This window comes from Tachypleus tridentatus, chromosome 1 (genome assembly GCF_004210375.1).
Source record: "Tachypleus tridentatus isolate NWPU-2018 chromosome 1, ASM421037v1, whole genome shotgun sequence".
In the NCBI taxonomy this organism is placed as follows: domain Eukaryota; kingdom Metazoa; phylum Arthropoda; class Merostomata; order Xiphosura; family Limulidae; genus Tachypleus; species Tachypleus tridentatus.
Genome location: NC_134825.1, coordinates 70,531,809 through 70,549,494, shown reverse-complemented (window position 1 = coordinate 70,549,494; position 17,686 = coordinate 70,531,809). Strand labels below are relative to the sequence as shown.

At 31.0% G+C, this 17,686-nt stretch overlaps 1 protein-coding gene across 3 annotated transcripts in view; it reads left to right on the top strand.

Moving 5' to 3' along the window:
- The first annotated feature begins 3,365 nt into the window (after positions 1 to 3,365).
- Positions 3,366 to 17,686, top strand: part of LOC143251691 (uncharacterized) — a 76,379-nt gene continuing 62,058 nt past the window's right edge. For 2 of the 3 annotated variants that reach the window (XM_076502943.1, XM_076502954.1), the window contains exon 1: positions 3,366 to 3,554. In XM_076502943.1, the coding sequence (XP_076359058.1) occupies positions 3,552 to 3,554 (3 nt within the window). In that variant the 5' untranslated portion in view covers positions 3,366 to 3,551. The remainder of the gene's footprint in view (positions 3,555 to 17,686) is intronic. The other variant, XM_076502949.1, reaches the window with a different exon arrangement.

Here is a 17,686-nt window from a genome sequence, read left to right as displayed (position 1 = left end):
AAAATACAGATAATCTTTGAAAATGTTATGTTCTTGAAAATATTGATGTATTGAAATAAATTGTAGTAGTTGTGATAAATCTTCAGAACAAAAAGTTGGATAATGAAAGTTGAAAACGTTGCAAAAAATAGGAGAAACACGATTGTGGTCAAAGCAAGTGCCTCTTGAATGGATTTTTTACATCTATGATGATCCTCAGACACATTTATTTATCATTCTTTTTATTTCTACAACATATCACGAGTTTGTCAAAGCCATTATTATTGGACAAGTGGTGTTATTTTGACATAATTCTACAACCTTTTATGGCTTTCTCCTATAAACAGCATTTTGAGACAGGCATTGGAATATTTGCAGACTGAATTGCATGGAACACGACAGAGTTAGCAAAAGAAGAACTTCAAAATATCGAATTTTGATGGGATGTGCGATTAGGTCATCTGTTTAACCAGTAAATTCAATGAAGTATTTAACGAGACCAAGCTGGACTGAATGTTGTATTGGAGCTAGAACGAAAGCCAGCAGAAAGGTTCCAAATCAAAGACCAAAAGATCCACTATGGATGTTTCAGATTGAAGTGTTTCGAAAAGTTATTAAACAAATAACTACAAACATTAATGGAAGCTTCTCTGACAATCAAGAACTGATCAAAGACACTGCATGCTTGAATCCTCAGTGGTTAAAAGAGTTATTTGAAGATGCCATTCCTGACGTAGGCTTTGAACAAATCACTGGTCAATGAATCTGAGTTCAACAGACTCGAAATCAGAACTGCTTTGTTAGAAACTTTGGAACTCTTTCAAAGACACTGCAAGAGAAGTTTCCAGTATCTGAGTCTGAGAAAGAAATCGATAACGATCGTGGAATAAATGATAAAGTTTCCTTCAAGTCTAAGTGTTCATGCACCAAATCCCAAAAAAATCTGTCTAATGTGTTACTTCAAAATCTTGCAGAGGTATTCAGTGCAAGCTTCGACATTTTCAAAATTATCTCGACCTATAAGTACCTGCTGACACTATTATTATTTTTACAAGTGCACTGCAAAATATCATTCAGTAAGCCGAAGACTGTCGATATACAACTGTTTTTTCACTCAGCAATAAGAAACTGTAGACCTTCATGTTGAGTTCCATCGAAAATAATTTACTTGACATTATTTCTTTGAAGCCGTTATGTTCTATCTTGTGTTTTCAAAATTATTGAGAGGGTGAACTGTGTATAATTAATGTTTTAACACTTAATTACATGTACTTCTCAAGAATGTATTTCTGTTATTTTGATGAAAAGCCTGTAGGCTTCCTCTAGCCTTTTCCCCAGTAGTATATCACGGTCCAGTTAGTTTCTGTTTTATGCTAATTTATAATATTCAAGAAAAAGTTTAATGCTTATAATTTGCTGCATTCACATGCTGTGTGTGTTTTCTTATTGCAAAGCCACATCGGGCTATTTGCTGAGTTCACCGAGTGGAATCGAACCCCTGATTTTTGTGTTGTGCTTCTTTGATTGGAAACTTCGATGTATTGCTAGGTGTGATCTTGTTGCAATATTGCAGTCTAATAATTTCCATTTATCTAATTATATATTTTGATTACTATATTGTTAAATATATTTTCTTTGTTTAGAATCAGAGTAAATTATCAAGAGTTTTCAATTAAATGGGAAAAATTGTACTTTTTTCCTAAATGTAATTTTTCAAAATTATGAGGCAAATTTCTGAAGGCGGTCTACATTTTATTTTTATTTAGAAATTATTTTTCTGACTACGTTGAACATACCAGATTAAAGTTCCGCCTTTAAATATAAATTATATACTTATGTCAATGGCAAGGATTTAAACATTTGTTTTCAGCGGTATCTACTGCTAACAATAAAACCAAATAGGACTCAACGGTAAGCTCGAGGCTTTAAAACGCTAAAAACGAGGTTTAACCCATGGAGTAGGTATAGCGCAGATAACTAATTGTGCAGTTCTGTACTAAAGGGCAAAATAAACAAGATAAGAATAAGAAAAAAATCAGTAAATTGCAATAAAGGAAGAAATATCAGCTGGTAAATTGTTGATAACTCATAACAAAGTGATTATACTTTTACGTTGTTTTCATTCCTGTGTGGGGTTGTCAGCTAGATTTATCAAAACCGACTAAATGAATTTGGACAAAAGGTGACATTTTTTGTACTATAACCCAACTTAGAAATTATTAGTTTTTAGAGGGTCTATATCAAAGGTCAAGGTAACAGAAAGTTCGTGAATATCTAAAAATATCTGTTAAGATGTGTACCAATTTTTCATATTATATTTGTCCAGTCAAAAGTGTTTGGATTCTGGTGAAACTTGGTGGACCTATGTAGAATATTATTCCTCATTATCCTGCCAAAAATCATCCATAACCATTGACAAAGACGGACATGACACATTTTCGTAGTTTTTGAGAGCCGAATATAATCAACGCTACATGGCACAGGTATACGTTTTTTACTGAGTATGCTTCTAGCTGTGCATTGTGTGAAACAGCTTAAAAGGATTTCGATTAAAATTAAAATAGAATCCAAGACATTTCAATGTGCAAACAAATTAAAAAGGAAAAAAGTTTCGTTTTTCTGAGAGTTTTTTTTATTACAACCTGCCCTTAATGGCTCAGCAGTAAATTTGAAAACTTATAACTTTAAAATCCGGGTTTCTATACCTGTGGTCGGCATAGCGTTGGTAGCCGATTATGTAATTTTGTGCTTAATAACAGAACAAAACAGACACTATAAAAACATAACATGTTTATTTTTTAAATGTCTCTAACAACATAACGTTTATATCAGTATATAAAAAAATGTATCTGTATACACAATTGTACTTGTCCTGTTATGAAACATTAATACTACTCTTTTTTCATATTTTTTCGACAAGTAACACACAGGTTTGATCAGATGTTTCATGATTTACGATCATGCTATAATATTTCGTGGTACCAAACCAAAATTTAATTTTCCATAAGATTCTTATTTTGACAGTTTAAAGAGGTAACTCTCGGACACTGCGTCTTTTAACAATGCAATCTGTGTGAACGAGACTATGCAATGTCGACTTGTCTGTTGATGTCATTGTTGTTGTTTTAACAGCATAGTAACAATTGTTACGTTTAATATAACACCTAAAATAAACATTTTTGCTTTGGACACACACAATAAGATTATGCATATTGTAATTCATTTCTTTGCACATTATTTTAAGTAAATATCATCCTTATTTTCTCGAGAGAACTTTAAAATAAACAACAACCAACCTTCCACAGAATCTGAACTACGCAATAAGCTTTAAATATTACGATGAGGATTATGGGAAACCTTTTCGTCACGTGATGTTTAACCAATCATAAGTGCAGGTTTTAGTGACAATTTGTTGTTAGCGGTATTGGCAGAGTAGTCGTATGGATGGATATCCTAATTTGATGAAAGATTATGGAGCATAAATAAGTTTTGATATTCCCAACTTATAGAGTGTTTATAATTGTAACTGGCCTTCGTAATATTCGCATTTTTCAGACAAATCATTGTAAACAATGGTAAGTTGGGCAGTAATCTAAAGTGTGAGTCTATACATTAAGTAACTGCCATACTTCCGATCCGATGGCTGCATAAGCTAAACCTAAAATTGTGGAAAGACGGCGTATTACCGGTTATAAAGATTTAGGCTTACGACATTGATAATTATTGATACTGTCTGCTTCAAGTTAAGTTCTCTGAAGCCTTCACAATTGGCATTTGACATTAATGTTTAAACAAAATAGTACGTTTTAAATTTCCAAGGTTAGTATTAATAATATAGTTAACGAAGAAGGCTGTCACATATTAATATGTACTTTGGCACTACTGCTAGTACTGTTTACTCTCTACTATTAGAAACACTAAAGTACCATTGATTTTCCAATATTGATATTCGGTTATAACTTATGGACCTGCTCTTTTACGTACACACCTTATGTTAGATTGGCAAGGAATTAATATTAACTTAGGTGTTACACACTATTATTGTATTAAGTACAAGTAATATAATGAGAAGAAAGTGTCAACATTGCTACATTATTAGCTGTACCTGGTATAGCATAGGAATGCATTGGGCACTAAAAGTATTTGTAATCAAAATGCAGCAGGTGAATTAAAATTACACAGTTTAATCTGAATGCTATATTATAGCAAAGCTTAAGGTATGCAATGTGTAAAGCTGATAACATTTGCAAAATTTAGAGATTTTTAAATAATGAAAATAAAAACATTCACACACCATTGTATTCCACATTCAAAAAGTACTAGATATACACTGCAAGTTCAATTACGTAGTCAATAATGAAAAACAGTTAAAAATCATATCTGTAAATTGACCATTTGTTCCACTTGACTTTCCCATTGGAACAGTGTTGACAAAATTAGTGATTGGTGCCAAATTATCACTTTAGCTGGTAACATGAGACTGTGTGAAACTCATGTCAAGGCAAGATAGAATGCAGCCCCCATAAAAATTTCAAACTTGTACATTTAGGTTCATATTGTATATATAAATGAAATGAAAATAGTCAGTAACCAAATGTAAGAAATGTAGTATGAACTTAGCTCTTTGCCTGTGCAAGTAGGAGAGATTGTGTAATCATATTTGGTGTAAACTTGAAATACTGTGATTGATAGATATGTACCAGTAGTGAACTCTATCTATTCTACATAGACTATTTTAGCATGCTGTTTTGCTCTACTTGCATCCAATAATGTGACATATAGCAGTTGTTATTAGGACAATGTATTGTGTTTTTATGCCCGAAGATGTGACATAAGTTGTTGCCAGGCCAACATATATTTTTACAAGCTTCATTCATCATTTTTTGATGTGCTGTCAGTTTGATTTGGGCAGGTATATCTATGTAATAGATTATGCATTAGGTAATAAACACCACAAAATTTATTATGTGGCTTTATTTCTACAAATCCAGTGGACAAGAGAAATTATAAATGGTTTTAAATTTTATTGTGTGTGTTTTCAAATAAAGTTGATTTGGATCAAATGAAACAGCTCAGAACAAAATAGAACATGAAAGTGAACTATTGTTTGATGTATTGATGATCCTTATTGGTCCAGCCAACTTGAACCGACAGCATGTTTTTGATTTTAACATTCACTTGCATGTTACTGTTAAATAATGGAGGGAGAGTTTAGTAATCATCACAGTTTTGTTTTTAAAGCTCATTATTAGCTAGTAGGAGTATATTCTTCATTTGTTGGTTGGTGTACAATAATTGGTGTGTTGTTTATAGGAGATGTATATATTTGCATAATTTTATGGCCAGGAACTATAATTCTGTGATAAGTGTTTTTTTTTTAATAATTTCATTTTCAGTTCAATATGTGGAGTGAAATGTAACATTTTCACATGTACTATTAGCAGTAGTATTAAATGTTGTTATATTCTTAGTTATTTCTTACATACAATTTTGTTTTGTAGATCAGGCAAAGTGGTTTTGTTTTATTTGGATTTCAGAAGTGTTACATAACATTTTAAATCACAGATGTGATTGGTGCAGTGTCACTGTACAAAAAGATGTCTAAAGCTGTGTGACATACAAGTTACAGTCATGATAATTACACTTGCTTGAATCATTAAAAAGTGCTGTTTAGACTGTCATGGGATATGGATTACTGGGACTTGTGTAGTATGTAAAAAAGGAAAATATTCCAGGTAAGAAAACATTTTGAGTGCCCAATTTAACTTGCTGAATTTAGTAGTTATTTAGAGTTATTATCATAGTGCTAGTGTCAACTGTGTGTAGGACTGTAGTAACACATTTGATGCTGTATGATACTCATGTAGCAATATGCAATTGTATTCTAAGAACACACTAATTTTGCCAACTGATTTAAGTAAAGCAGATCTATTATCATTCCAAGCAGATTAACCCTTTAATTCTAGCTTTGTTTCCCACCAATCACTGTGTCTGTGAAGCTATACATAGAAATGTTTAGACAATTAATAAAATTTGGCAAGGTTTTAGTGAATATTATGAGTCTGTTGTATGTAAAAACTTAAAATGTTTTACACTTAAATTACTTTTACATAAATTTTGACTGAATTTTGGAAATCTAGTTATGACTAGTGTGAGTGCAAGATGGTTTTCATGCTAAAAATAAAATATTTTATCATCTTACACTTTTTATATTTCATTTGTACAACCTCTTAAATGAATTTCAAGTGTTTGTAAGGTCAAAGTTTATATTTTACTTGCTATTTTCTCTACCCAACACTGACTGTTTGAATAATCTGTGTACAGTGAAACAAAATTTTACAAATTGTGAAATAAAATGAAATACCCATTTATTCTTCCCTCACTATAATTTGTTTTCACATCTTGAGTTAATGTTATTCACAGTTTCAGTCAGTTTTCTTCTCCACATACAGTTTGGATTTGATTTTATAGTTTTATTGCTTGGCTTGTTCTCCTCATTCATGCCTGAAATGAACAACTTTACAGTGAGAATACCTTAGCATATTCCTGTACACCCACCTACTGCATGTGTGATGTTTTGCATTTTTTAGATTGTGATGTAAGCATGGTTACAATTTTCCTTAACTTTTCTCACATACAAAAAATTTCAACTTTCAAGATATGGATTTTAAAACATGTAATACATAATTACTAAAACAGAATGTTCAAAAACAACTATAGTTTAACTTTCTCACGAAGATACATCTAAGTTAAAAACTTAAAAGCTATTAACAGTAACTTTTCTTATTAACATGTTACATAACCAAGATGTCAAGAGTAATGATGTTTGGTAGTGCCAATTTTATTTATATATATATTAAAAAAAATATGATTTTGAAATTGTCTTGAAAGTAATGGATAAATGGAGCTTTTGTCATGGGTTGGGAAAGTTTAATATCTCCATAAATGAAGAAGTTAGGATATTTATACAGTATTTTGGACCTGTTTAGAATTGTTGACTAATTAAATATATGTATAATAATAAATAAACAGCAAAATGGAAAGATTAACACTAGAAGCTGAATTATAAACTAAATACATCCCTTCAACTATAACTATAATAAGTCAGTTTTTTTTATTAGTCATTTTTTAACAACACTGTTGATTATTTAAATATATGATCTAGAAAGGGATATGGTAATTGTAGAGCCAAACCAGTGCTTCTGTTTCAACATTAATATTATTAATGTTAGCATGTATTGTGTCTCATACTTATTTTACCATCATACTTTTATGTCTTGTATGTTAGTTATTTAGTATACCTTATTGAAGCTGATAAAGATATTTTCCTGTGTTCTAGTATAATGATGTGCTCCAAATGAGCTGCTAGGCATAACAGTTTGCCTTTTTTTTTTTTTTCTCACAAAACAAGAATTCTAAGTAATGGTCATAATATAAATCAAAATATAGGATTCTCTGCAAGTGGCATTGCTCTTCAAATGTTAAAGTCTTTATTAACAAGATAATATCCCTAGTATAAAATAATGATTAATAACACAGAATGATTTAATATTAATTCCCAGACAAGTTGTTTGGAAAATTTCACCTAAACATTTTCTGTAAATTCTTCAGCATTGTATCCTTGGATATAATAAAGCTTTTTTAATGCCTAGTGAATTATATGAAAACTGATGGGTTAAGTGTTATTAAAAGAAAAAAAAGAAAGGTCATAGTGTATAAACATCAAATAAATGGGATTTGCTTAAAGAGAATGCTCTAAAGCCAACCAGCTCTAAAGTCACAAATTACATGCTGCTGGGACTCAGATTTTTGTTAAAGTTCAATAGAATGTAGAATCAGAATTCATTTGCTATAATCTTACTAGGTACTATATTTCAAGTATCTATAATTCTAATGACAAATTTTAATATTTAAAAAGTCCCAAAGGGCTTGCTATATTGGATCTTTTTTATTTACAGAAATGATCAAACAATTTTTGAGTGCTATAAAACTTAAGAGGTCCTTTATTTTGAAATAAAGTATTGTAGTTGTAACACTACTCATTGCCATTATAAATATACAGGACTCAATATTAACATATCATTTGCCCAAAACTATAACTGAATAAAATTTCTTGGCTTTTTTTTACAAATAGACTAAGTATGTGTTTCTGAAACTTAGTAAATAATAATAAACACTTCTGTAGTTAATTTATCTCTTACATGTAAACTTTTTAAGTTTAATGATTCTTGTTAATGAATCCTTTCTTCAACTTCCTTTTGTACTTCTTGTTTTCAACATTTTGTTTGTTTCCTGAATTATTATATTTATCTATCTGAAGTACAGGGTGTTCGGAAAGTCACTGTACAGTTTTGTCTGTTAATAAATATATAAGTGCACAGTGACTTTTTGAACACCCTGTACTTAAGCAGTGAGTTCTCAGAACTCATTAGATGATTGGTAAAAATATTGATGTACAATATATTGCACTGAAAATTGGAAAATTTAGCTGCTAGGGGAGCTCATATATCATGGTAGTAGTAAGAAAAAAAAAATCAGATTTTTTAATTTTGGCTTAAGGATTCATTTATCCAACACATTATTAATAAGAAAAAAAAAAGGTTAGATCAGTGAGATTTTGCACTAATGTATATGAATTTTGTCCAATGTAACTTTTTACTTGTTATGGGTGCTCGGACACCTGTTAATGTTGAACTCTGCAAGAGCTGGGAGATTAGTCATTACAGTCAAATATTTGTGAATGTTAATAATGTGTGTTTTTTTTGCACAAAACTCACAAATATGAGGTTATAGCTATTGGTTACATGACTAGCCAGAGTTAGACCTATTGTTCATGTTAATATAGTACTTATTTATTACAAGCTACAAATGTAAGTAATGTTACTTAGGATAAGATTACATCATCCTTTCTCCATATGGTTCACAGGTCATAGGCCATGTCATCAAATGAGAGTTCTTGTGTAAGTCTTTGATTTTATGCAAAAATCAAACTTGAGTCAGACCAAGATTCAACCAATACAAAGGAACACCTTTATACCTATATTAATTAATAACCTAACATCTAACCATCATAGTAGTTTTTGTAGGATTGCCATGAAGTTGTTTTCATTGAATTAGGTATTATGTGTCGCATGCTCTGACAAGAAATAATGAACCCTTGGCCCTGTGGCTTATGTTTACAAGTTGCTGTAATGCAAAATTAATACTTTTTAACTAATATTTTGCACATTTTCAGTTTAAAGACAGTTGTTGCTATAATGGAAGTTTCATATTTTAAACCAAGTTATGAATGGTATTTAGTTGGTCTAGTTGTATAGTTATGCAAATAAGTGTTAAATTTGGGGTATGCTTTTGGAAAATTTTCTAAAAATTGTTTTTGCAAAATACTCGTGTTTCCAAAGGGTTGGGTGAAAAGTTGTTCCTTTGTGCAAATGTTGGGGCTAAGGAATTTGTTTGGTACTAGTCAGAAGTTACTGCATTTAGCAGTTTATGAGAAGGAATTTTTGGTAAAACTTTGGGTTCCCCAAGAGATGGAGTAAAAACAAATATCTTTTTGCAATCCTTGGAACTGAGGTGATTCATTTTATATCATTTGTGTGTTGGTGCAGCCAGTTGCTTAGGAGGAGTTGCATGACACACACATACTGAATCTTGTATCGATTTTACTGTATTTATCACATGATATCTATGAACATTTATTTTTACCAAAGTAGTAGTTTCTTTAGTATTAGTGGAGTAGCGTTGTGAAACTTTACAAGGAGCAGCCTATGGAGAAGCATTAATCATATTTTAAGGTTAGAAGCTTGGTACTATTTTGGATACATGATATATTTTCATGTATGACAGTTTAAGATTAAAGTTGTAACTTAATTTACAGTTGATTTATCTGAAAACATCTATTAGATTAAGGCAACTTAGTAATAAGGCTACAAATAAGCTGAAAATGGGAAGCTTTATTTCATGTGGAGAAAAGCAGTTAATAAATTTAATTGATTTGTTCTGGTCATGTCTAATGGATTATCAATGGGTCTTATACTCATGGGTCCAAGGCCATGTCATCTCATTTGTAAACTCACATTCACTTATCAAACTACTATTTTATGAATGTATGTCAATAATTTGGTATCAAATTATAGATTATAATCCAAATTTTCATATTTTACATTAGTTAATTTCTTAATTTAAAAGTAAATATAAAAAAAAATCCCAAATATTAATATTTGTGTTATGTGGTATGTTGAATATGGCATTGTTTCAAATTTAGATGTTTGTTGTGTCCAAGTATAAAGTCTGTAGTTTCTTATGAATTAGATACTCAAATTACAGATACTGACAAGCCAGAATATGTTATAAGAACTTCATCTTTTTTAATTTTGAGATATTAATATATTTGTTTGAATCAACCAAGGTGATTTTGCTAACTTTTTCCATATATGAAAATACCTTTTTATGTACACTTTATTTGCTCAGTTATATGTATAATCAATCAAAAGCTCAGAATACTCCCCTAATAGTTTTCTCTGTCTCTTCAAAGCATTTGCATGGGAAATTCTTTTTTTCAGGCTAGATTCAAAGCAGTAAGGTAAGACATTTGTGAGCTCAAAATTTTCTAAGACCCAAATGCAGCTCAGTTACTAAGTTTGATAAATTATTGTGGAATTCTGTGGTATTGATGTCGTAATTTTTTATTTATCTTTGTTATTTCAAAGAGAATACATATGTATACAACCTTAAATTGTTTTAGATCATCCACATGTGAAATTGGATGAGGCTTAGCAACTTAAGCAGCAAATAGGTACAAGGTTCAATTATGTCTCCTAATTATGAACCTTGTATTCATTTGCTACTTAAGTTGCTAAGCCTCATCAAATTTTACATGTGGATGATCTAAAACAATTTAAGGTTTTATATATATTCTCTTTGAAATAACAAAAATAATAAATTACTACATAAATATCACTTTATTTACTGTTCTATGTTATTAGAAAAAATAAGTGAAATTTAAGAACATATTTTAAAATAGTAATAATGTGTATGTGTGTGTATTATATATATAGTATAATGTATTATAACTGAAATGGGACTGTACTTTACAAAATATTGCTCCACTAGAACATAGCCAAGACAGGTCATTTTGTAAAGGCCAGTTTTATACTCTTGGATATGGTAGCATTAGTGCATGTACACCATGTCATTGCAACATCTGTAATGTGAGTCAGACATGGCTAAAAAGTCAATAAAATAAAGGTAATACATATATCAGCTCATCCCATAAGTAATGTCCAAAAATTTAATACACAAAGTGCATTATTATTGCTCTTGTTGAAGAAGTCTTTAATAACTAAAATATGTAGTAGGATGTGTATAAAAAAAATGTTCAGACAAATAAAAGAAACTAACCCAACCCCACTTTTCTTTTCTAAATCATTAGTCAGATAAACTCTTATGAAGATGGATGTGTCTGAGGAGTACATCAGGCATATAATGCTTTATAAGTTTAAAAAAGGCAATAGTGCAGCAGAAACTACATTAATAATTCAAGGTGTTAATGGTATGGAGCCTGTCAATGAAAGAAGATGTCGAAGGTGGTTTCCAAAGTTCAGATCAGGTGACTATAGCTTAAGTGATACACCACGTTCAGTTTAATGATGACTTGCTGCTGGCTATACTTGATGAAGATTGTGCTGTAACAGTTGAAGTAGCATAGAAGCTTAATTCAACCCATTCAACAGTTCGCTATCATCTGCAACAGCTTGGAAAGGTGTCAAAACTTGGAAAATGTGTTTCCTCATGATTAGACACAAGCTAACCTCAGAGCAAGAGTGGACATTTGCACTTTTTTGCACTCTCGTAAACGTAACTCACCTTTTCTGAACAGGTTTTGGGCAGGTTAGTGACTGGAAGTGAAAAATGGGTATTTTGTAAAAATGTTAAGTGCCACAGACAATGGCTCAATGCAGGTAAACTGGCTAAAGCACATCCCAAAATGGACCTCCATACAAGGAAAGTGTTGGTAAGCATTTAAGTGTAAGGATTACATCAGACTTCTATTGTGAACAGTTAGAGTGCTTAAATGTTACATGAAAGAAAAGAGGTCTGCTTTGATCAGTCGTAAAGGTGTTGTATTACACCAGGATAATGCAAGGCCCCATACAGCAAGGATCACACAGGCAAAGACAGAAGAACTAGACTGTGAGAAATTTCCACATCCTCTTTATTCTCCAGACCTTGCACCATCTAATTATGATCTGTTCTGAAATTTGCAGAATTATCTTGATGAAAAAGAGATTGGAATACATGAAGATATCAAAACTACCCTCTCTACATTCTTTTCCTCCAAACCACAAGAATTTTATAAAAGTGGCATTTAGATGCTTGTGAATCGTTGGCAGGAAGTAATTAATAATAATGAAACATACATTATTGATTAAATAACATTAAAAGTGTTTGAAATCCTTTCTCTTTTTCTGAACCTAAAATCGGACATTACTTAAGGGATGACCTGATAGATGTATAATGTTTTAAGATTTAATCTGTTTAGAATAAACATTTGTCTTTTTATGTTATAATGTTTAGCCATTCTAGAATAAAAACAAAAGCCTAATTACGCTATGTAACAAAATATTTACTTTTTTTTGTTCCTGGGCAGAAAGTTTTTTCCAATTGTTTATGCTTAAAGTAAATGGAAGAGATCTGTTTTTCTTTTTAAACTTAGCTTTTGTGACCTGGGTAATGAAATTTTCAAATTTACCCTTTTTCCAGAACATTTCAGGTAGATTCAGTGCTGAGTAGCTGAGAGAGAATTTTCTCGAACTTACAATAATTTTCTAGAATGTTGTAGAACTTACGAGAATTTTCAAGAACCTTTTAGAAATTTCTAGAACTTTCCATAGTAATATATATATACAGGGGTTCACCACTCACCATCTCAATTTGGTTCTAGCTGCCTAAGTGAACACATAGACCTATCCAAGGAGGCTTTACCAAGTTTCCCTTTTATCTTTGCCTTTGGGACAACATGGACACTGCAGCACACTACAACAGGAAGCACTGGCCCCAACATACCGAGTTGTCTGTGGGAAGGCACAGTGTCAAATGCGAGCCTCCAGTGGACCTCCAGAAGGTTTTGTTCCCACCATTGCACATAAAATTGGGTCTTATGAAACAATTTGTTATAGCTCTTGATAAGGAGTCTGCAGCCTTCAAGTACCTTTCCTAAGCTGTCTGAGGCAAAGGTCAAAGCTGGTGTCTTCATTGGACCACAAATAAAGAAGATCCTGAAGTGCACAGAATTCCCCAAGAAGCACAGTAGGAAGGGGTAAAAAGCTTGGGGCAGCTGTATTGTAGTGGTTTGGGGCTTCTTGGGCAATCACAAGGCTGAAAATTATGTGGAACTGGTTGAGGCTCTGTTGAAGAACTAAGGCAAAATGAGCTGCAGGATGTCCCTGAAAGTGCATATCCTTGATGCTTATCTTAAATTCAAGGAGAACATGGGAGCATACTCAGAGGAGTAAGGTGAGCACTTCCATCAAGATGTACTGGACTTTGAATGCCGCTAACAAGGAGCATATAATGAAAACATGATGGGAGATTGTTTTTGGGGGCTGATACGTGAAAGTGATTTACATTATAGTCACAAATCTTGAAAAACTACTCGCTTCTAAACATTCTTGTTCATTTTTGTATAACTTTAGTATAAATACATGTAAATCTTGATTCACATGTTTTATTCAGACCTTATGCAAATGAAAATGTGCAAATTTGCCTGTTTTTATATAGAAAATAGGTTAATTTCTAAATTTCATTAACCAGGTCACAAAAGCAAAGTTTGAAGGGAATAATGGCCATTTTCTGTACTTTTACAACATAAGCAACTAAGAAATAACATACCATGCAGGAACAAAATTTGTTACACATTTTATGGTGGTTAGGATTGGTAGATCAAACAAATCTGTACAAAGATACAGTAGTGGATATAACAGATGAAATATGAAGTTTTCCTAATGATAATTGTGGAGGCTATAAAAGTTTTTCACATCATATTTCAAATATTTCTAATGCTTATTTTTTAATCTTAAATCATCTTTGCATGTTTGATAGTTAAAATTGAAAAAAAATGCATTACTTAAAAAATCTTAAAACTTAATAAAAACAAAAGCTCTTGATATTTTGCATATGAAAACTTTGCCTTGTTATGTTTACTGATTATCTGAAACATTTTGTGAAAATACATTTACTGTATTAAAAGTTGTGACATGAAAACTGTAACAAAGTACAAAATGGTTACAAGGTTGGTCCATGGAACTGAACTTGCAGTAAGGGAGTTAAATAATATTTTGCATATTAATTCTAGACATGGGTAAATGTGAAACCTGTACTGTGAAGTTATGTTGATGTAAGTTGCTAAAATGACATTTCTGCTTATGTCTCATTTTTTTTCTCAAAAAACTTCCTGAGCTTAAAAAATTTAAAAATTTCTTAAAATGTTGAAATTGAAAATAAGAAAGGCTAGGGCATTTTCATACTTAATTCCATCTTAAGAATATATTTAAATGATAAAATGCATTATAGTTATACATAGTTCATATTAATTCTTAAGATTATCTTTTCATTCCTTTATCTGATGAAATTATTTTTAAAACTGAAAGGGTTTGTCACTTCTTACTTTCTCAGTTAAATGTTTTTTGTCTGCTCTAATCTATTTAGATTTTTTTGCACTAATTGATAAGAGTACTGTGCTCATCAGATGCATCATTAGCAGAACTTACATTGCAATATCAGTCATATTTGTCTAGAATGGTGATGTATTCTCCTTTTCATGTATAAATATTTGATATACTTAACTATTAGGTTGAGGAATAATTCGTGAGCATTTTTTAAATAATTTCATTCAAGCATTACATGCAAGACTATACAATACTTCAATGCATGAACACATTACACCCAAAACATTTATTATGATACTTTATTTCATGTAATACCTAGGTATATAGTATGCATTGTTGTAAACGAAATTGCAAGAAATTAAATGTGAAAAGCAGATGGTGTCGAAAATGCTCGATTTTGTCCACTTGACATTCCATTTAATGAGCTGAAAATTAAAGCAAAAATTAAAGACATATGAAAATCAAACACACCATCTATTAGAGCAAAAAATTATCAACCAAATGACATGAAATAATTTGCGAAAGCATTTCATTTATGAATATATTTTTTTAACTTGAAAAAACGCTCACGAATTATTCCTCAACCCAATACAATGGTACCTAATATATGATAAAAACATAGTTTAAATGCATAATGTATATTATTCTTTTCAGGCTTGTTCCAGATAATAAATTTACACACCAATAGTACTTTTATGACAAGATTCTGTTGATATACTGAATTATGATTGTGAAATATAGCTCCTAATTAGTTGTTTTTTTTTCTTTTAGTTCATATTACATGAAAATGAACTGTAAAGCAGAATTTAATATAGGTTATAGAATGCTTTTCATTTTTGGTCCAGAAAAGGTACATTCATAAATCAAAATGCATTTTATGTGGAATAAACTTTGAAATGGGGGGAACATCAGAAACTAGGTGTTGATTTGGAAAGAATATCCATTATGAGAAGGATTTATTGAGAAAGGTGTAGAAACCTGGTATGCTGTTTGTGGTGTCTTTTGATGAATCTCTAAATAAAATACTGGAACAAGAGCAAATTGAGATTTTGAGGGAAAGACAAGGAAAAAGTTGTAGATAGATATACCTGGACATTCAGATCTTTATATAAGAGAAATTAGATTACCTATTTGGCTTTAAAAATGGATTTTGAAATTTTAACATGTTTTTTGTTTTTAAAGTATCAATGTATAACCCTATTATGAATTTTAAACTTTAGGATAATCTTTATAGATTATGAATTTGATTTAGAAATGTCACTTCTTAAATGTTGGATCATGTAGTTTAAATATTGTGCATGAGGAATTCAAGTCTGGAGCTAGAAAGACTGGATTGATAATAGATAGTTTTTTTTTACAGGCCTTATACTGTGTTTTTTATGATACCTGACCTAGAAAAGAATACTAGAAACAAAATATGGGACAGGGTACTTCCCTATTCATTTCTGTAACACTAGACGAGTCAAAGATGTTGTTGAGAGAGTATTTAGAGTTTAATCACACAGAAAGCAATGCAACTTCAAAAGAGTGAACAACCTACTTGCCTTTTACTTGAAAATGTTGTGAAGTACATGCAAGATTTTTTGGTTATAGCCAACTTGACTTTTTTTCATATCAGTTACAAAATATTTTGGATCATACTTGCAGATGTTTGAAACTAATGTCATCTAGTGCTCAAGAATTGCAGGGAATTTTCTACTCCATCATGACTAAGCTTGTCAAACCATCAGTACTTGTTGTTGAAAAGAGTACTGTGCCACATGCAAAGATGGATGTAGAAAACAATTAGAATCTGGTCTTTGAAAACAAAGTGAATTTGGGGTTTGCTGTCAAGCAGATTGTAAATAAAATGAGAAAGATAAACTAAAAAGCTCATTGGAATTTATGACTTCTACAATGAATGTATTATTTTTCTTTGGGAAGTTTGTACCAACTTTCTTGATAAATGTCCATTGAAATATTAACTCTTTAGAGCATTGTTTGAAGTAGATTCAAAATTCATGATCCAGATGAAGATGAAGAAAAATTTCATATGATGCTACAGAAGCTACTCCAAGATTGGTGGTTGAAACACAGCAATGCATTGCAGCCATTCAGTAGTACAAAACTTTTGTGCAAGAAGTTGCCAAGGTTTATAAAGATGTTTTCAAATCTTTGATCCAAGTGATAGTCACCTGAACATGTTTTAATATTATGTGTTTAACTCGGAGTAACTTTTCAGTTATGGGCTGTATTCTATGTGCTACTGTTCTCATTGCATGGTTAGTGTGCAACAAAAATGAAATTTCTACAAACAAGCATATACTTAATAACAATATCAGTAAGAAAATTATTTTTACTTTTATAAAGGTACATGATGGTATTATGTAATATGAGTGGCTTTTCCAATAAACAAGAAAATTATAGGTGACTGCAGAAGTGCTAGGATGAAATGCCAGATATGTTTTGATGAAAAGAAGAAGAAAGAATAAAATACAGATGAGGTGTGAAAGAAAGTAATATCTGAACTTCAAGATTTGCAGACACTAATGATAAAGTTACAGTTAACTGTTGATAATTTTATGGAAGGTGATGATCTCTATTTTAAAGATAGAAAAGAAAAATCAATTTGATATTGAAGCCAAATATTCTGAAAACCAAAGCATTTGAAATGACAGAAGAAATCAAGAAACTTGACAGTGATGTAGCTTCTGTAGAAGATAAACTAAAACTACAAAACTATTTGAAATTTGTAGCTGTCAGTATTTCATCAGAACTACTTACTCAACAAAATCAGGGGAAGATAATTTCTGTTTTGATTTTAAAAATTTCTTAAGACCAAATGCTTATGTCATATTGTCAGTGAATTGTGATTACTGTATTTAATGCAGATATGTATCAAATCCTTAAATACTGTTTTTTGATTACTTATGCTGTAATATTACTTTATCCTCTAGTATATATTAGGTTTTTTGTATTTTTCCTAGTTTAGTTTTCAAAAAAGTTTGGTTTAAGAATATATATTTTCCCCAAATTTTATGGAAGTGAAATGAATCAGTACT